This window comes from Oncorhynchus kisutch, unplaced genomic scaffold, assembly GCF_002021735.2.
Source record: "Oncorhynchus kisutch isolate 150728-3 unplaced genomic scaffold, Okis_V2 scaffold1125, whole genome shotgun sequence".
In the NCBI taxonomy this organism is placed as follows: Eukaryota; Metazoa; Chordata; class Actinopteri; order Salmoniformes; family Salmonidae; genus Oncorhynchus; species Oncorhynchus kisutch.
Window position 1 is genome coordinate 32054 of NW_022263070.1, and position 20447 is coordinate 52500.

The 20447-nt window shown below is 46.3% G+C and overlaps 1 protein-coding gene across 4 annotated transcripts in view; it reads right to left on the reverse strand.

Moving 5' to 3' along the window:
- Positions 1–3914: 3914 nt before the first annotated feature.
- The window catches only part of LOC109878102 (protein transport protein Sec31A), a 22665-nt gene continuing 6132 nt past the window's right edge, over positions 3915–20447 (reverse strand). For 2 of the 4 annotated variants that reach the window (XM_031817705.1, XM_031817704.1), the window contains 18 exons: positions 20265–20426; positions 19302–19454; positions 18558–18791; positions 17800–17967; positions 17442–17580; positions 17029–17207; positions 16372–16498; positions 15876–16021; positions 15513–15686; positions 14791–14967; positions 14230–14473; positions 13150–13569; positions 11953–11997; positions 10550–10605; positions 9843–10004; positions 8997–9116; positions 8770–8841; positions 3915–6911 (listed from right to left, as the gene is read on the reverse strand). In XM_031817705.1, coding sequence (XP_031673565.1) covers positions 6732–6911; positions 8770–8841; positions 8997–9116; positions 9843–10004; positions 10550–10605; positions 11953–11997; positions 13150–13569; positions 14230–14473; positions 14791–14967; positions 15513–15686; positions 15876–16021; positions 16372–16498; positions 17029–17207; positions 17442–17580; positions 17800–17967; positions 18558–18791; positions 19302–19454; positions 20265–20426 — 2958 coding nt within the window. In that variant the 3' untranslated portion in view covers positions 3915–6731. The remainder of the gene's footprint in view (positions 6912–8769; positions 8842–8996; positions 9117–9842; positions 10005–10549; positions 10606–11952; positions 11998–13149; positions 13570–14229; positions 14474–14790; positions 14968–15512; positions 15687–15875; positions 16022–16371; positions 16499–17028; positions 17208–17441; positions 17581–17799; positions 17968–18557; positions 18792–19301; positions 19455–20264; positions 20427–20447) is intronic. The other 2 variants (XM_031817707.1, XM_031817706.1) reach the window with 1 other exon arrangement.

The following is a 20447-nucleotide window of genomic DNA, read 5'->3' on the forward strand; positions in this document are numbered from 1 at the left end:
CAGAGGCTGTAGGGGTGACCAGGGATGTTCTCTGTTTAGTGAGTCCACCAGATCAGAGGCTGTAGGGAGGACCAGGGATGTTCTCTGTTTAGTGAGTCCACCAGATCAGAGGCTGTAGGGGTGACCAGGGATGTTCTCTGTTTAGTGAGTCCTCCAGATCAGAGGCAGTAAGGATGACCAGGGATGTTCTCTGTTTAGTGAGTCCACCAGATCAGAGGTAGTAGGGACGACCAGGGATGTTGTCTGTTTAGTGAGTCCTCCAGATCAGAGGCTGTAGGGAGGACCAGGGATGTTCTCTGTTTAGTGAGTCCACCAGATCAGAGGCAGTAGGGACGACCAGGGATGTTCTCTGTTTAGTGAGTCCACCAGATCAGAGGCAGTAGGGACGACCAGGGATGTTCTCTGTTTAGTGAGTCCACCAGATCAGAGGCAGTAGGGACGACCAGGGATGTTCTCTGTTTAGTGAGTCCACCAGATCAGAGGCTGTAGGGGTGACCAGGGATGTTCTCTGTTTAGTGAGTCCACCAGATCAGAGGCTGTAGGGATGACCAGGGATGTTCTCTGTTTAGTGAGTCCTCCAGATCAGAGGCTGTAGGGGTGACCAGGGATGTTCTCTGTTTAGTGAGTCCACCAGATCAGAGGCTGTAGGGATGACCAGGGATGTTCTCTGTTTAGTGAGTCCTCCAGATCAGAGGCTGTAGGGGTGACCAGGGATGTTCTCTGTTTAGTGAGTCCTCCAGATCAGAGGCTGTAGGGGTGACCAGGGATGTTCTCTGTTTAGTGAGTCCACCAGGTCAGAGGCTGTAGGGGTGACCAGGGATGTTCTCTGTTTAGTGAGTCCACCAGGTCAGAGGCTGTAGGGGTGACCAGGGATGTTCTCTGTTTAGTGAGTCCACCAGGTCAGAGGCTGTAGGGGTGACCAGGGATGTTCTCTGTTTAGTGAGTCCACCAGATCAGAGGCTGTAGGGGTGACCAGGGATGTTCTCTGTTTAGTGAGTCCACCAGATCAGAGGCTGTAGGGAGGACCAGGGATGTTCTCTGTTTAGTGAGTCCACCAGATCAGAGGCTGTAGGGGTGACCAGGGATGTTCTCTGTTTAGTGAGTCCTCCAGATCAGAGGCAGTAAGGATGACCAGGGATGTTCTCTGTTTAGTGAGTCCACCAGATCAGAGGTAGTAGGGACGACCAGGGATGTTGTCTGTTTAGTGAGTCCTCCAGATCAGAGGCTGTAGGGAGGACCAGGGATGTTCTCTGTTTAGTGAGTCCACCAGATCAGAGGCAGTAGGGACGACCAGGGATGTTCTCTGTTTAGTGAGTCCACCAGATCAGAGGCAGTAGGGACGACCAGGGATGTTCTCTGTTTAGTGAGTCCACCAGATCAGAGGCAGTAGGGAGGACCAGGGATGTTCTCTTGATAAGTGTGCAAATTGGACCATTTTCTGTCCTGCTAAGCATTTAAAATGTAATGAGTACTTTTGGGTGTCAGGGAATATGTATGGAGTAAAAAGTACATTAGGAATTTTGTGAAGTAAAAGTCAAAGTTGTTAAAAAATAATAAATAATAAAGTAGCCCAATAAACAACTTAAGTAGTACTTTAAAGTATTTTTTACTTAAGTAGTACTTTAAAGTATTTTTTACTTAAGTAGTACTTTAAAGTATTTTTTACTTAAGTAGTACTTTAAAGTATTTTTTACTTAAGTAGTACTTTAAAGTATTTTTTACTTAAGTAGTACTTTAAAGTATTTTTTACTTAAGTAGTACTTTAAAGTATTTAAAGTAAGTACTTTTCACCACTGCAGGATAGCTACTGGGTGTGCAGACTTGTTGTTCCAGCCCTGCTCTAACCACATTGTAGCCTAAACATCAGCTACTCAACAGGACCTTGATAAGCAGACTTGGGTGTTTCAGGGATAGATCAAAAGTCAAGCCTGAACACCCAGAAGCTCTCCAGATGGAGGGTTGACCACATGTTGACAACATGCGACTAAGAGTGCAGGTCTACATTGTGGAGGTTAAGTGCCTTGATCAAAGGCACAACGGCCTACAGGGGATCAGACACCGTGTTAAACACCGTGACATCAGCTCAGGGATTTGATACAGCAACCTTTTGGTTACTAACACAATGCTCTAACCACTGGGCTAGCTGCTAAGGGCTTGTAAGTAAGCATTTCACGGTAAGGTCTACCTACACCTGTTGTATTCAGCATTTCACGGTAAGGTCTACCTACACCTGTTGTATTCAGCATTTCACGGTAAGGTCTACATACACCTGTTGTATTCAGCATTTCACGGTAAGGTCTACCTACACCTGTTGTATTCGCCGCAAATACATTTTTACTTGATTACTTAACAGATCCATGGCTGTGCCATCTTTGTCTTTGAGGCCAAAGCTCTCAGTAAATTGCAAGTGGAGGGTTTCCCTAAAATTCAAAGCTGGCTAGAGCTCTAGGAATCATGTCTGGGTAGGACTATGAATGTAGATATAACCTGCTCCCCAAATGGCACTCTATTGCCAAGATAGTGCTTAACTTGACCAGGGCCCTCTTTTCAAAAGTAGTGCACTATATAGGGAATATGGAGCCATTTGGGATATATCCCATATGACTCTGACACACCCCACCAACACAATAAGACTGTGTTCATTTCCCATTGGTGAATGTAGGATAATTACATATGCATTGTGTTTGATGGAGGTTATGGTTAAGTCACCTTGTCAAGAAGAGGTTACTTTAGGTCATAATGGCACTAGGGCGGTTCACCTGGTAAAATCACCCGCACAACAGCTTACGTCGTCTGATTCAACACAACCAATCAGCATGCAGTTATTCAACATGTGTTCCCCTCTGACCAATCCTACGACATGCTTTCAAAGTGAGTGAAAACCTTAGCAAGGCATCACGTCTGAAGTAAATGAAAAAAGAATTCAACCTATAAATTACGGTCATTCCTATATGAGCTCATTGGCTGTATAAATGTGAAGAAACCGGTTGGAGTTTCCACTCACTACCAAATATGGTGATAAGAGGAAACCCCAATAGCCGGCTGTGGGAGAAGATGGAGCCAGATGGATTTTGGCCTACAATCTGCACATTTTCTCATCGATGAAACATTTGATCTCCATACGGTTTTCTGTTTCCAAATCTAGAGTCTGTAACAAACATAGTAGATGTTTTGTTGATTTTACGCTTTGCCAAATGTTTTAAAAATTGCGTTGTTTAAAAGGAGTGCAAGGGCGAATTTTGATATTGTACACGTACACGTCAGAGTAGGCGTTCCCTTAACAGAAATATGCAAATAAACTCTAGAACACGCCAATAGGATCTCACTAGCTCGTGCTTGGCTCTGCCCACCTCCTTCCTTGTTCTGCCCACTATGATTAATTTGCTCTCATTGGAAAGGACAGGCTCTGGTATATCTTGGGTTAGTTATAGAAATCTTTGATAGTGGGGTGACGTGTTCCCACCTTAAAACCTCCAGCTTTGTTGTATGGCTATAGCTGAGTTTTGGCGCCACCTACCTGGCAAGACACAACATGACAAGGCAGAACATTCGTAGTATCACGGCCTCGTAATTGGGTGATTTTGCAACTACGGGCATTTCCATTGTCCTCAGGTCAATTTTGGGGATTTTATTTTTTAAAGAAAAAAATATATTCCTTATGTTAAGTTCACACTACAAGCGGATCCACACTGCCTGGTTCCACACTGGTTGGTTCCATGCTGTTGGTCTGCTCCATACTCACCACTCAGTTCAGCCTGACCTGCTGTTATTAAGTCTCTCGTGCCATTCATTCATTCGCCTTCTCTCCTGTAGGCCCACATGTACATCAGCCTACTCTGCTGAGGAATCAACCTTACACAATCATAAATCCCTTTATACACTTTCTGCATTAAACATTGACACTTCCTTATTTATACAAGTCTGAATTATTTATTTATTTCAAAACAAAAATATATACAGCAAAGGATGGCAATGTAAGCATCAATGGATTTGTGCAACAAATAATGAGCACTGGGTGAGGTACTTCAATGCCTTCTGTTGCCACATGATGTTCTCTGTTTGCTCTCTCTGGCCAACCTGTTTAACTGACTGACATCTCTTCAACCAACCTATAGTACAGAACTAAACCAATACACAACAGGGTGTAACATAGCACATCAGATAGTAAATTACATGACCAAAAGTATGTGGACACTCACTTGTTGAACATCTCATTCCAAAATAATGGGCATTAATATGGAGTAGGTCCCTCCTTTGCTGCTATAACAGCCTCCACTCGTCTGGGAAGGCTTTCCACTAGATGTTGGAACGCTGCAGCTATAACAGCATCCACTCTTTTGGGAAGGCTTTCCACTAGATGTTGGAATATTAATACGGGGACATGCTTCCATTCAGCCACAAAAGCATTAGTGAGGTCTGACACTGATGTTGGGCGAATAGGCCTGGCACCCAGTCGGCGTTCCAATTTTTCTCAAAGGTGTTTGATGGAGTTGAGGTCAGGGCTCTGTGCAGGCCAATCAAGTTCCTCCACACCGATCTCGACAAACGATTTCTGTATGGACCTCGCTTTGTGCATAGGGGCTTTGTTATCATGCAGAAACAGGAAAGGGCCTTCCCCAAACTGTTGCCACAAAGTTGGAAGCACAGAATTGTCTAGAATGTCATTGTATGCTGTAGCATTAAGATTTCCCTTCACTGGAACTAAGGGGCCTAGCCCGAACCATGAAAAACAGCCCCAGACTATTATACCTCCTCCACCAAACTTTACAGTTGGCACTATGCAGTAGGACAGGTAGCGTACTCCTGGCATCCGCCAAACTCAGATGCGTTTGTCGGACTGCCAGATGGTGAAGCGTGATTCATCACTCTAGAGAACACATTTCCACTGCTCCAGCTCTCAAACATTTGATTTAGCACATTAGATCTCGACTAATATTAAGTACATACGTAAGCATAGACCACTCCCAATGAGAACAAAACACTAGAATGGATTAGCTTTGGTGTGCACAAACCCCCCCCCCCTCCTGAAAAAGAACAAGGTGGCGTGGGAAGGTCGTTTCTATGGCTACGCACAATTAGAAACTAAATATAGGATGCAACAGGTCACATAAGAAGTGTCTAATTCCTTATTAAAACAGGGGTAATTGCTAATTCCTTATTAAACACAGGGAATTACTAATTCATGATTAAAAATGGGGAAATATGAATTAATTATTAAACAGGGAAATCGTCAACCTTGACAAAAAAAAAATAGGGGGAGTGTAGCTTACGCACCACTTACAATTCACAAAAATATTTCAAGAGATTTATTCATGGGTTTCTTTGCCATAATTCATATTTCAGTCGATAACTGCCACGTTCTTCAATCAGCATGAAATGTCAAGTGTAACCACGTCGAAGCTGTTTACATTGGTGTGCTCATTACAGTTTATACACAACAGAAGCCAGCACACTATAAACAGGGGGCGAAGCCAACAACCAGGACACACACAGTTCTCATACAGTATCTCAATCACACAAGCTAGCAGACAGCAGCGGGCCGCTCTATAGTGACTAACGCGGACTGACTATAAAAACATCCAGCAACTCCACAAGAATCATCCAATGACATTCTGTTGTTGCATAGCTCTGGACCAGGGTGTAATGTGCAGGCTCTGACACAGCTCTGAGTCAACAAGCTGCACATAACACCCTGGATCAGAGCTAGTCGTTGCAGTGCTTTGGCCTGAAAATGTAAAACAAAGTAAGAGATGGCACACTGGTCTGTAGAGCACACTGGTCTCTAGAGCACACTGGTCTCTAGAGCACACTGGTCTCTAGAGCACACTGGTCTCTAGAGCACACTGGTCTCTAGAGCACACTGGTCTCTAGAACACACTGGTCTGTCAGTGAAAAAAGTAACAATTTCAGCGCTGTGGTACAGTATGCATTACAAAAGTGTATATAACTCATTCACTCTTCCTAACTATTGTAAAAATCAGCTGGACGTTGTGTGGTTTGTTAAGGAAAGATGAGGTAGGAAGGTGGACAAAAACAACCTCGCTCTCCAAAGTCTTCCCTTAGTTGGATGTGTTACCATGTTAAGAACTACTGACAGCCAGAGAATCCAAGCCCACATTGTTCAGAGACATTTGCGTATCTTTCTCCACTCTCAAACATATGACATTAAAATCCTCAACTATCTCACAATCCTCCCACACCAGTAACCCCCACCTCTTTAATATTTAACATCCGGTATCTTCCCATCGAAAAGCTAAAAGGACTCAACTTCTTTAATACTATTGGGTGTTTTGCTGTTGATAACCACCACAGTGACTCGTCTTCTCAGAGAGAACCTCTCGTCATCAGCCAAGTCTGAAACCTTTTCAATGAGTCGGCTTTAGTCAAGCGAAAACCACACATCTGCAATCATGTTCTCTTTATCAAAGCACATTTCAACAGCTGAAAAAGAAATAAATATGTAATCTATAACATTGTGATCCATCCATATGATAACACTGAAGGCTGTTTTTATCTTGGTGTGTTTTTGAGTGTTCCAAATGGCACTCTACTCCCTATATAGAGCACTACTTTTGACAAGAGCCCTCGGGGGCCCCTCATAGACCCCTCGGGGCCCTCATAAATCATAGGGCCCACGGGGCCCGTAAAGAGCCCATAGGGTCTGGTCAAAAGTAGAGCATTATAGGAAATCAGGTTTATTCTAGAAGCCTGCCTTGGTGTGGGATCAGTGGTCAGACGCCCAGCTTGTTGGCGATGGTCATGACCACTTTGAGGATGGGCATGAAGGCTTGGATCTCGCTGAAGTTGCTGCTGGTGACCACAGCAGTGTGGACCTCTAGGCCACGCTGGTAGTTCTGGCCCGCCACACAGCGGCTGATCTCATGTAAACCCCCCAGGATGTTGTTAGACAGCTACAGGATGAGGGGAGAATTTAAAGTTACTATAGGCATGTACACATTTCCTTTGGGTCTGTAATGTAGTGGAGCACCATGACTGGGTCTGTTATGTAGTGGAGCAACATGACTGGGTCTGTTATGGAGTGGAGCACCATGACTGGGTCTGTTATGGAGTGGAACACCATGACTGGGTCTGTTATGGAGTGGAACACCATGACTGGGTCTGTTATGTAGTGGAGCAACATGACTGGGTCTGTTATGTAGTGGAGCACCATGACTGGGTCTGTTATGGAGTGGAGCACCATGACTGGGTCTGTTATGGAGTGGAGCACCATGACTGGGTCTGTTATGGAGTGGAGCACCATGACTGGGTCTGTTATGGAGTGGAGCACCATGACTGGGTCTGTTATGGAGTGGAGCACCATGACTGGGTCTGTTATGTAGTGGAGCACCATGACTGGGTATGTTATGGAGTGGAGCACCATGACTGGGTCTGTTATGGAGTGGAGCACCATGACTGGGTCTGTTATGTAGTGGAGCACCATGACTGGGTATGTTATGGAGTGGAGCACCATGACTGGGCCTGTTATGTAGTGGAGCACCATGACTGGGTCTGTTATGGAGTGGAGCACCAGGACTGGGTCTGTTATGTAGTGGAGCACCATGACTGGGTCTGTTATGGAGTGGAGCACCATGACTGGGTCTGTTATGGAGTGGAGCACCATGACTGGGCCTGTTATGTAGTGGAGCACCATGACTGGGTCTGTTATGGAGTGGAGCACCATGACTGGGTCTGTTATGGAGTGGAGCACCATGACTGGGTCTGTTATGGAGTGGAGCACCATGACTGGGTCTGTTATGGAGTGGAGCACACCATGACTGGGTCTGTTATGTAGTGGAGCACCATGACTGGGTCTGTTATGGAGTGGAGCACCATGACTGGGCCTGTTATGTAGTGGAATAACTTGACTGGATTAAAATGAGAACTAAATCATGGTACAGGAGTCGCGTTAATACAGAATTGTAGAAAAAAAGAAATATCTTGCTGTGTTTTGTACAGCAAATCTAAAATGCTTGTTATTGTAATTTCTGCTCTGCATCAGACTAATTTTGTGCTTCAGTTGCACTTCTCCACTCGGATGAGACTTCAGGAACGGCAGTCTATCAGCAGATAGCGCTCTGACTGATGTGTAGCTACTGTTCTCCATCATTCTATCAGCAGACAGCACTCTGACTGATGTGTAGCTACTGTTCTCCATCATTCTATCAGCAGATAGCACTCTGACTGATGTGTAGCTACTGTTCTCCATTCTATCAGCAGACAGCACTCTGACTGATGTGTAGCTACTGTTCTCCATCATTCTATCAGCAGATAGCGTTCTGACTGATGTGTAGCTACTTTTCCGTGTAGCCAACTTTTCTCTGGTAAAATACCAGATTAACTTCAAGCAAAACATTGGGAAATGTAGCTGGCTACATTGTCTCTATGCTAAACAGAAATATATGATGGCCATGCATCGTTTTTGAAAAAAAAAAAGACAGTGCTTTTAAATTGTAAACTCATTTACTTGTGTGGCTGCCAGGCAAATGGCGTTCCACTTCTGTTGTCATCTGATGAAAACGAAGCTATTTTCTGCCAGAACGTGTTGCACTAATGTATTTTCTGTGAAGGAAAACTATAGCTACATGTCCCTGATCACTTTATTGTAGCAAAAAACAAAAAAAAACAGCCGACTTTCAATATAAAAAACGCAGGTGAAATGTTTTAAAAAACACAGATGATTTTTTTTTTGAAGGTGTGTGTTTTGAAACAGCAGATTTGTGACCTCTAAGGCTGGGGCCCTGTGGTAGAGTATCTGCTCTGTGTTCTCACCGTTTGCTCTCTCAGCTTGTCATACAGGTACCCAAGGCGTTTCGATGCATCCTCAAGTTTCCTTTTTGTTTGCTGAGGAAAATAAATAAATATATTGAATATTAGGACGTCAGACTCGAACAGCAGCACCTTCAGAATGGCTCTGTGTGTCTTATGCAGATAGGCGGGTAGAAATTCTGTCTTTTGAATCACAAGAGCCGATACTGCCGTCTTGTGTAAAGACTTACTGGGTCTTGTGCGGCTAGCTGGCAGCGTTGAACCAGGCTGTCGAAGGTCTGCTTGAGGACCATGTGCTCTGTAGGGATCTCTCTCTGCTCCACCCTCTCAGCCGGCAGCGCCTGGAGGAGCTGAAGGGACACACAGGGGTTAGAGGTCGGCCTGCCTATAACTAACTGGTAGCCTGACTTTAGGGGTTAGAGATCTGACTACCTATAAGTAACTGGTAGCCTGACTTTAGGTGTTAGAGGTCGGCCTGGCAGGCCTTTAATAAGAAAGTAAATGGTAGCCTGAATTTAGGGGTTAGAGGTCAGGCTGCCAGGCCTTTAATAAGAAAGTAAATGGTAGCCTGACTTTAGGGGTTAGAGGTCAGGCTGCCAGGCCTTTAATAAGAAAGTAAATGGTAGCCTGACTTTAGGGGTTAGAGGTCGGCCTGCCAGGCCTTTAATAAGAAAGTAAATGGTAGCCTGACTTTAGGGGTTAGAGGTCAGGCTGCCAGGCCTTTAATAAGAAAGTAAATGGTAGCCTGACTTTAGGGGTTAGAGGTCAGGCTGCCAGGCCTTTAATAAGAAAGTAAATGGTAGCCTGACTTTAGGGGTTAGAGGTCAGGCTGCCAGGCCTTTAATAAGAAAGTAAATGGCATCCCGACTTTAGGGGTTAGAGGTCAGGCTGCCAGGCCTTTAATAAGAAAGTAAATGGCATCCCGACTTTAGGGGTTAGAGGTCAGGCTGCCAGGCCTTTAATAAGAAAGTAAATGGTACTGGGTTAGGTTGGCACTAGTCTCATGCTACCAGAAATCCCACTGTATTCTGGCTCCAGAACTGGCATGGAGAAACACAGACGAGGTTGTCACGGACCTGTACGTTGGGCTCCTGAGGGGCCCCTGGGGGGAACTGCTGCGTGTGGCTGGGGTCGTGGCCCTGCTGTCCTTGGGGCTGATGATGATGGCCCTCCATGGGGAAACCCCCCATAACAGGGGCGGTGATGGGAGCCGGAGGGGTGTAGTTGTCTGGGACAACCTGAGACGTGGACAGAACACAGATTCACACACTAGCAGGTTTATTACAGACATAAAAGCTTCACCTTATACTGGTTAACATACAGCTAACATCTTACTGCATGTTTAAATACGTGATACTGAAATAGCCAAGACCGTCTACAACATCTGGAGAACATAGCTGTATGTTAACCAGTATTCAGTGAAGCTAAGATCTTACTGCATGTTTAAACACGTGATACTGAAATAGCCAAGACCGTCTACAACATCTGGAGAACATAGCTGTATGTTAACCAGTATTCAGTGAAGCTAAGATCTTACTGCATGTTTAAACACGTGATACTGAAATAGCCAAGACCGTCTACAACATCTGGAGAACATAGATTCACTGATTACTGGTTTACATACAACTAAGATTGTAGCTATTAACATTTCCAAGATGGTCTACTGGTCCTGGACTGGGTTGGACAAATTGGAACTGGTCCACATTTCTCCAGTCTGAGCTAGTCCATGTTATCAGAGAGGATGGGGAATCCGGTATGAAGGTCATTTATCCAGAGGAGATACCTTTTTCTTCCTAGAACCCCCTCGTACTGCTGGTGGGTCATTCCAGCCATCTTGTCCTATAGATAGTGAAAGATGAATAGTCAGCCACAAGATACCTGATGCTTTTTAAGAATCCAGACAACAGCCAAAGCCAAGAGCCCTGGAGATCCATGGAAAGTTCTGGAACATTAAGTTGAGCAGGGTTATTTCTCAATCTCTTAGGAGGATAAATTAGTCTTAAAAATCACTTTCAACTCTGAAAAACAAAACAGGTATTTCCACTTGAGTAGCAACAAACAGGTCACTTCAACAGACAGCAGGCCACGGCCAGGCAGCAGGTCACTTCAACAGACAGCAGGCCACGGCCAGGCAGCATCACAGTGCAGTTAGATTGGACACACTGACTGACAATAACACATTATTGTTGTTGCATTATCTTCACTACTTGGCATAGCCTAATACTGTGGTAAATTTACATTTTTTAGTACTCAAATATAAACTTAAAACAGATATTTCGGTATTAAATTAGTAAATGTAAATCACCAACACCAGTGATTTAGCATGGATTATTTCACTACATCGTTACATTGTTTGTTATAAATCAAAGACCGGCTCAACACGTTCCTGTAAAATCATGTGACGGCACAAGCAAACACCTTTCTACATGTCTGCATTAACACAGTCTTATCCCACCATATCTAAACCTAGCCCAGTCTTATCCCACCACATCTAAACCTAGCCCAGTCTTATCCCACCACATCTAAACCTAGCCCAGTCTTATCCCACCACATCTAAACCTAGCCCAGTCTTATCCCACCACATCTAAACCTAGCCCTGTCTTATCCCACCACATCTAAACCTAGCCCTGTCTTATCCCACCACATCTAAACCTAGCCCTGTCTTATCCCACCACATCTAAACCTAGCCCTGTCTTATCCCACCACATCTAAACCTAGCCCTGTCTTATCCCACCACATCTAAACCTAGCCCTGTCTTATCCCACCACATCTAAACCTAGCCCTGTCTTATCCCACCATATCTAAACCTAGCCCTGTCTGTATTAAGTCTTATCACACCATATCCAAGCCTATCCCTGTCTGCATCAACAGTCTTATCCCACCATATACCCCTGTCTGCATTAACAGTCTTATCCCACCATAACCCTGTCTGCATTAGTCTTATCCCACCATATCTAAACCTATCCCTGTCTGCATTAACAGTCTTATCCCACCATAACCCTGTCTGCATTAGTCTTATCCCACCATAAACCTGTCTGCATTAACAGTCTTATCCCACCACATCCAAACCTATCCCTGTCTGCATTAACAGTCTTATCCCACCACATCCAAACCTATCCCTGTCTGCATTAACAGTCTTATCCCACCACATCCAAACCTATCCCTGTCTGTCACTCTCACTGTCACCTTCATCATCGTCAACAAGGGGAGTACTCAGCCAAGGGAAGTACCCTGAAAGTTAAACAAGGGGGACAGCTCAATCAGAAGCATTTATAAATTAACGTTATTCACGTCTCCAATCTCACTACACATGATTTAGTATTTATAAAAGAGACAAGTGTTAAAGAAGGAATGGTGGATTCTTGTTTAAGCATAAATGAATAAAGATATGATTAAAGATAACTATCATAACAGATAAACAGTGGTGTTACAGGCCTGTGTCCCAAATTACACCCCATTCCCTTTATAGTACGATCCCCGGTCAACAGTAGGGTCCTACCGACGGTACGATCCCCGGTCAACAGTAGGGTCCTACCGACGGTACGATCCCCGGTCAACAGTAGGGTCCTACCGACGGTACGATCCCCGGTCAACAGTAGGGTCCTACCGACGGTACGATCCCCGGTCAACAGTAGGGTCCTACCGACGGTACGATCCCCGGTCAACAGTAGGGTCCTACCGACGGTACGATCCCCGGTCAACAGTAGGGTCCTACCGACGGTACGATCCCCGGTCAACAGTAGGGTCCTACCGACGGTACGATCCCAAGTCAACAGTAGGGTCCTACCGACGGTACGATCCCAGGTCAACGGTAGGGTCCTACCGACGGTACGATCCCAGGTCAACGGTAGGGTCCTACTGACGGTACGATCCCCGGTCAACGGTAGGGTCCTACTGACGGTACGATCCCAGGTCAACGGTAGGGTCCTACTGACGGTACGAGCCCAGGTCAACAGTAGGGTCCTACTGACCGTACGATCCCAGGTCAACAGTAGGGTCCTACTGACCGTACGATCCCAGGTCAACAGTAGGGTCCTACTGACCGTACGATCCCAGGTCAACAGTAGGGTCCTACTGACCGTACGATCCCAGGTCAACAGTAGGGTCCTACTGACCGTACGATCCCAGGTCAACAGTAGGGTCCTACTGACCGTACGATCCCAGGTCAACAGTAGGGTCCTACTGACCGTACGATCCCAGGTCAACAGTAGGGTCCTACTGACCGTACGATCCCAGGTCAACAGTAGGGTCCTACTGACAGTACGATCCCAGGTCAACAGTAGGGTCCTACTGACCGTACGATCCCAGGTCAACAGTAGTGCACTATACCAGGCATAGGATGGCATTTGGGACGCAACACATGAATTGCATCATGGTCAGTACCTGTAGGAGGAGGAGCAACCGACGGAGCAGAGAAGGACTTGACGGCCGGGGCTCCAGGACCTCCTTGTGGGTACCCAGGTCCCAGGGGTGGGTACGGCCCAGAAGGGGGACCTGCAGGTGGGCCCTGGCTGTGGAGGTGAGACCCCCCTGGTGGGTACATGCCGACAGGGGCCCCAGGCTGCTGGTAGCTGGGTGGCATGGGGCCTGAAGGGAGCGAGGTGGGGGTGAAGCCTGACGGAGGTGGCCCTGGGCTGGGCATGGTGGGGAGGCCGCCAGGGGCAGAGAACGGAGGCAGGGGGGGTCCAGATAGGCTGGAGCCTGGCATAGCAGGTCCTGGAGGGAAGGCAGAGAGGCCGGGGCCACCTAGTCCTGCAGACATGGGATGCTGTTGTGGCTGGAATGGCTGGAGTGGAGAGAACCCTGAGCAGACAGGAGACAGACATGTTACATCAAGACCAGTCTGGAGTAGTGTCTGGCAGGTGACAGAGTAGTACCTGGTTCAGCAGGGCACAGCTTGTATATTACGTTCAGATTGAAACGTGTTTGTTCTACATAATATATTTCTATGTCACATACACAAGTACAGTGCTTCTACACCTGCATTGTTTGCTGTTTGGGGTTTTAGGTTGGGTTTCTGTACAGCACTTTGAGATATCAGCTGATGTACAAAGGGCTATATAAATACATTTGATTTGATACAGTGAAATGCCTTTCTTACAAGCTCAAAACCCAACAATCAATATCAAATGTAGCACTAAAAATAACACGGTAGAACAAAAACACAGGATAGAAAACAACAAGATGAAGTCAGTAAGCATACTACACACAGGGTCAGTTCCAGACAGAACACCTGCTGAACACGGCCCTGGAACACCTGCTGAACACGGCCCTGGAACACCTGCTGAACACGACCCTGGAACACCTGCTGAACACGACCCTGGAACACCTGCTGAACACGACCCTGGAACACCTGCTGAACACGACCCTGGAACACCTGCTGAACACGACCCTGGAACACCTGCTGAACACGACCCTGGAACACCTGCTGAACACGGCCCTGGACGGAGGGAGAGTGCCTACCTGGGGCAGTGGCAGGATGTTGAGGGTAGGCTGGCCGTAGTCCTGTACGTGGCAGCCCACTAGGTGGAGGAGCAGGGGAGGAGGGTGGCAGACCGCCATAGGAAGGAGGAGGTGGCCCTCTGGAGAGAGCAGCAGCTTGAGGAGTGAAGACTGTCGTCATAGGAGGCTGGCCAACCACTGACATCACAGGAGGAGGAGGCTGGCCACCCACTGACATCACAGGAAGAGGAGGCTGGTAGGGCCCCTGGAGAGGAACATCATTTACACACAGCCGGTGCCTTATTCCCTTTATAGTGAACTACTTCAACAGTAGACTGGAACGCAGCCACAGAAACACACACGAGAGAATAACAATATACCAAGCTGATGTTTCACAACATGAACTCTAGCAACTGCTATGATATCTTCAAGTGGAGATTAGATTCATCGATGTATAAATCAATGGAAATAGATCTGTTTACTTTGTGTTTTATAATCCTCAATCATTTTTGTGTGTGTTTATTGTTGCATTCTCAAAGCTGAGGCAAAAGTGTCAAATAAAATGCATTCATTCCTAAATACCGGTGTCTGTGTTGGTGGTTGTGCTTGGACGGGGGCAGCAAGGGCCTGAGCAGGGGCAGGGTCGCCCCCAGTCACCCTGACTCTGTTGTAAGGGAACGGTGGGGGCTGTTGCCCCCCTGCAGCTCCTCCCTCTCCCTGGGCGTGGAACAGCCGGTCTCTCATCATCATGATGCAAGCCTGCAGGAAGACAAACACCACAGAACAACACAGTTATAAATAGTACTGGAAACCAAACAGTTTGATGCGTCAGCCTGCCTGAGGGGGTAAACTATAAACCAGGGAGTTAGCAGGCTAACTTGCCCATTTCAAGCTTATCAAAAAAACCACAATAATAATAATAATAATAAATCATAATATTTTAGGCATGGTTTTATTGACTCAACAGCCAAGAACACATGGATGTTTAGCTTTGTTAATGAACCAGAAAATGTGTAGTAATTTCTGGTTGTTTATCAAAGTAAGCTGGCTAACTCATTGATCCTGCTCTGCAGTACAGCCCTCTGGAGTAACAGATGGTAGGAAAAAAAAAAACTTTCTGGACGACAACAACATTAAGTTCTCTTTCACCAGGCAAGATCAACGAAGCACAACTTACATATTAAACTGCAGGTCTGAACACGATCCAGGAGAGAGAAAACACAGTGTCTTTGAAACACGAGGACATGTTTAAAACACGTCCTGGTTGATAAGGTATCTGAAGAGGAGTGGGAGGTTGTGTTTACCTGGTCTGAGGTGTCTGGCAGGTAGGACAGGGCTGTAGCCAGGCTGCCTTGTGAAGCTAGGAGACCAGCGTAGTGAGTCAGCTTGTCAGCCAGGATAGGACTCTGTACAGCCACCTCGCTGTTCCTCAGACGCTCCACAGACTTACGCAGAACCATCATCTTCTCTACCAAGTCCTGGAGGTCAATCACACAGACGACATAATGTTACCACCTGGTTACTACCACGTCAATACAGATGGTATCTGTGGCCAGTTATCACATCACATCATCATAACGCTTGGGTTCACTTGGAAAAGTGACTTCCATGGTTAAATGAAGGATAAATATATAGATAGATATAAAATAAAATAAAAGATTTCTTACCTCTAAAACCAGGGGAGATGAGCAGTCCCTCTGCAGGGCCCAGCATTCCACTAGTTTCTCAATGTTCCCAGAGCAAATGTAACAGAGACATGCCTGCAGACAGCGTTTCTCTGTCCTCTCCCCCTCCAGACGCGACCCCAGGGTCTCTACAGTACCAGGAGAGGGTGGGAGAGCAAGGAGGAGAGGGAGAGAGAGGAGGAGAGGTTAGATAGAAGATGTAACAGAGATCAGTTATAGTCCTACTAGGAGAAAGGGAGGGAGGGGTTAGGAACAGGAAGCAGAAGAGCTACACAGCAGAGAGATCAGTTATAGTCCTACCAGGAGAAAGGGAGGGAGGGGTTAGGAACAGGAAGTAGAAGAGACCATCAGGTACAATCAGGTCTCTTTTCTGAAATAGATTTCTAGTGACTTGCAGAAATAAGTGCTGAACTCAAGGTAAAAGCAAGCCGGGGTTTACTGATGCCTTTGTTTACGATCCTCAACATCTTGTTCTTACCACACAGATGAGCAAACTCTTTGGGGTGAGCGTAGGTTAGGAGAGCAGCGAGAGCCTCCTTCCAGTTCTCCAAGGCACAGCTCTGCACGATGTCTCCCCAGTTCTGGGTCACCACGGATGAGATCAGCTGAGGACGGTCGATAGTAAACTTAACCAGGTTGTATGTATTCATGCGGACTCAGTAAAATCAGATTATTTTGCACTGTTGATATAAAATAACTATATTCTGAACTAAACTAACTTTGCTAGCTAGTAATCAAGTCATACAAATATGATATAAATCAAAATAGCCGTGAGGGTAAGTCCCAAATGTCCCCCTGTCTTACCATAGAGATGCTGGTCCCCCCTGTCTTACCATAGAGATGCTGGTCCCCCCTGTCTTACCATAGAGATGCTGGTCCCCCCTGTCTTACCATAGAGATGCTGGTCCCCCCTGTCTTACCATAGAGATGCTGGTCCCCCCTGTCTTACCATAGAGATGCTGTTCCTCTGCTCGTCCAGGTATGTCCCCTGTCTTACCATAGAGATGCTGTTCCTCTGCTCGTCCAGGTATGTCCCCCCCCCCCCCCCGTCTTACCATAGAGATGCTGTTCCTCTGCTCGTCCAGGTATGTCCCCCCCCGTCTTACCATAGAGATGCTGGTCCCCCTTGTCTTACCATAGAGATGCTGTTCCTCTGCTCGTCCAGGTATGTCTGCTGGGTCTTCTGCAGTAGCTCCTGTCCTCCACTGATCGCCAGCAGGATGGCCTCAGCGTAGCGCCCCTCGTTCAGACACAGATCCACCGCTCCCTCAAAGTTTCCCACCAGCAGAGCCTGGCTGATCAGACCATCTGCATCTAATACAACAGGAGCATAAAGCAACTGAATGAGATACGGGAGAGTTACAGTCATACAAAAGGGCCAGTTACCAGGACAACAGATTCATATTAAGACAAAAAAAGAAGGTTTTACGTTGAACATTCTATTTGTTATGTGTCCGGGAAACCAGTCCGTACTGTTTAGATTTCACAGGAAGAGAGAGCTGAAGTTACATCCTACTGCTGGGATACTGAACAGAAGACTAGCAGTACCTGCTGAGACAGGGATCGGGAAGCTGATCTTCTTCTCCTTGTCTTGTGGTTGTGGTGGGATCTGACTGAAAAAGTCAGAGGGCGAGGATGAACCCGGAGTCTTGGTGGAGTCAACCTCATCCCCGGATTCTTCTGACCTCTGGAAACGAAACGAGGACAACGTACTTTTATGGAAGGTTGGTGGTGATAATAATATAAAAAAGGTGACAGGATTCATGTTGTTATGAACAGAGACCACATATCACTTCGGAAACTAGTCACTGCCCTCTAGTGGACGGTGGAAGAACTGCAGTCTAGACGAGAAGTAGGACTACTATAAAAGAGAATGGGCTATGAAGAGGTTTGTTCCTGGACTGACCTGAGTAGAGAGCAGCTGTATCTTCTCAGCCAGATCGTTGGCATCCACTCCATGTCCGTTAGGCTGCAGGTTCTTCCCCAAGCAGGTGGATATCTTCCTCTCTAAATCCTCTTTGCTGAAACCCAAAAGTCTCAGGAATTTGACCCGGGCTTCATCTTCAAAGTTGACCTGCAAACATCAGGAGGTGGACAACATTAGAAACCTAAACAACACTTGCAGAACTTGGTGTTCATCATATGTCGGTCTTGGCTCCTGAGTGCCTTTCTATCCAAATACATTGTACAGAGAAGCCTACTGTTCATGGAAATGCGCCATCTCCATAGGTGTTCTGTGAGTCCTACTACTGTCCAGTCAGAAGGACAGACAGGGACACAGATGTCACAGATAACTGGACTTTTTTAAAAACATTTTGGCAATGAAGCAACTTTTCTACTTAACGAGGGTCAGATCAATTCATGGATACTAATTTTAGCATGCTAACAGTTCCAGGAGACTTCCAGTCATTGTGCTAACGCTAGTTAGCAATGGCTTCCGAAACTACCTTCAAAACCACATGCAGAGGCAAAAAATGGTATCCATGAGATCATATGACTCTGGGTGAGTAGAAAAGGGATTAAATGACAAAAATGTCACACTGTCTCTATAATGTTACATTGTTTGACCCTGGGGTATGTAGAAAAGTTGCTTAATTGCCAAAATCGTCCATTATTCCTTTAAAATGAACCTTTCGTGCCACTGTGCAGTGTGATAACACCTACCAGGAGAAACCTCCATATGTCCTGTTCAGAGTCTGTGGGGGCCTTGTGGATCTTGGCCTGGCAGTAGTCTGACAAGGATCCAGATTGCAGAGCAGCCTGCAGCTCTCTGGAACGTTGAAGGAGCTCTGTTTCCGTGGTGACCTGGCTCACAAACACCTGCCTGGGGACAGGGACGGGCTGTGGGCTCTGGACTGGAGCCTTAGGACTCTCAAAGGTGATCAGCTTCCCACCAAACTACAAGGAGAAGAGGATGGGGGGGGTACTATTACTATGATGCAGTTATAATACATTGTAAGACTTGTCATAAGCACTTATTGTCCCTTTAAGAGTAGAGCGTGACCAAAGAGTAGCACTTTACGTCATTCCTAAGAATAGACTTTAACCGCATGTTTCCACCATAATCCGCAGGTTGTCATGCCTAAGAATAGACTTTAACCGCATGTTTCCACCATAATCCACAGGTTGTCATGCCTAAGAATAGACTTTAACCGTGTGTTTCCACCATAATCCACGGGTTGTCATGCCTAAGAATAGACTTTAACCGTGTGTTTTCCACCATTATCCACGGGTTGTCATGCCTAAGAATAGACTTTAACCGCATGTTTCCACCATAATCCACGGGTTGTCATGCCTTACTGCTTAAACATATTGGGGTTCCTCACAATAGGCATTCACTGATGTTATTTACCTTCTGAAATACAAAAAAAGTGTGTATTAAAAAAAGGTCAAGTACATTGCACTTACAGCGAATGAGGCTCCTACGGGCCTACGAACCCACTTGGGGGGCTTCTTCAGCGGAGCGACGAGGGTGGTCTGAGGGGTGGGTTGGGGAACTTGCAGAGGGGGCAGCACCTGGCCTGTCCCAAACGGATCCATAGTGTCAAAGGACGAGGAGATCTGTGGGAAAGTACCACACAAAGACTGCATTCCAATCTAAATATTATATAAAAGGAAAGATAAATGAGCAGAGGTATTTAAATTATTATTATATTTTTACCTTTATTTACCCAGGCAAGTCAGTTAAGAACAAATTCTTATTTTCAATGACGGCCTAGGAACAGTGGGTTAACTGGTCTGGGAACAGTGGGTTAACTGGTCTGGGAACAGTGGGTTAACTGGTCTGGGAACAGTGGGTTAACTGGTCTGGGAACAGTGGGTTAACTGGTCTGGGAACAGTGGGTTAGCTGGTCTAGGAAGTGGGTTACCTGGTCTAGGAACAGTGGGTTAACTGGTCTAGGAACAGTGGGTTAACTGGTCTAGGAACAGTGGGTTAACTGGTCTAGGAACAGTGGGTTAACTGGTCTAGGAACAGTGGGTTAACTGCCTTGTTCAGGGGCAGAACGACAGATTTGTACAGATTTGTTCGGGGATTCGAACTTGCAACCTTTCAGTTACTAGTCCAACACTCTAACCACTAGGCTACGCTTCCGCCCAAATGAGGTCTACAACCATACCAGGATAGACACCTGACTACGCCAAAATGTTACTACAATCATATCGATTCCATAAATAGTGCACTACTTTTGTCCCCTGGTCAGAAGAAGTGCACTACATAGGAAATAGGGAGCCTTTGACGTTTTAGCATTTAGCAGACATTTTTATCCAGAACGACTCCCAGTGGCAACACTGGATTGTGGGTGGTTTCCTTTAGACAGTAAACAGACATGGGTCACAGATAGAGCTGTAAGACAGATGGAGGCTCTCTACCTGATCAGCCCTGCTCTGCTGCTGGGCCTCCAGGCTTCCTCCCATCACGCTGTACACACTGATCCAGCCGTCAAACGAGGCCGCCGACAGCAGCGCTGGGTTCCTGGGACACCACTGAATGTCAAAGCACCACTGATTGGTCGTTGGTAATTCATAGATCACCTAGAGAGACGAGAGAGAGAG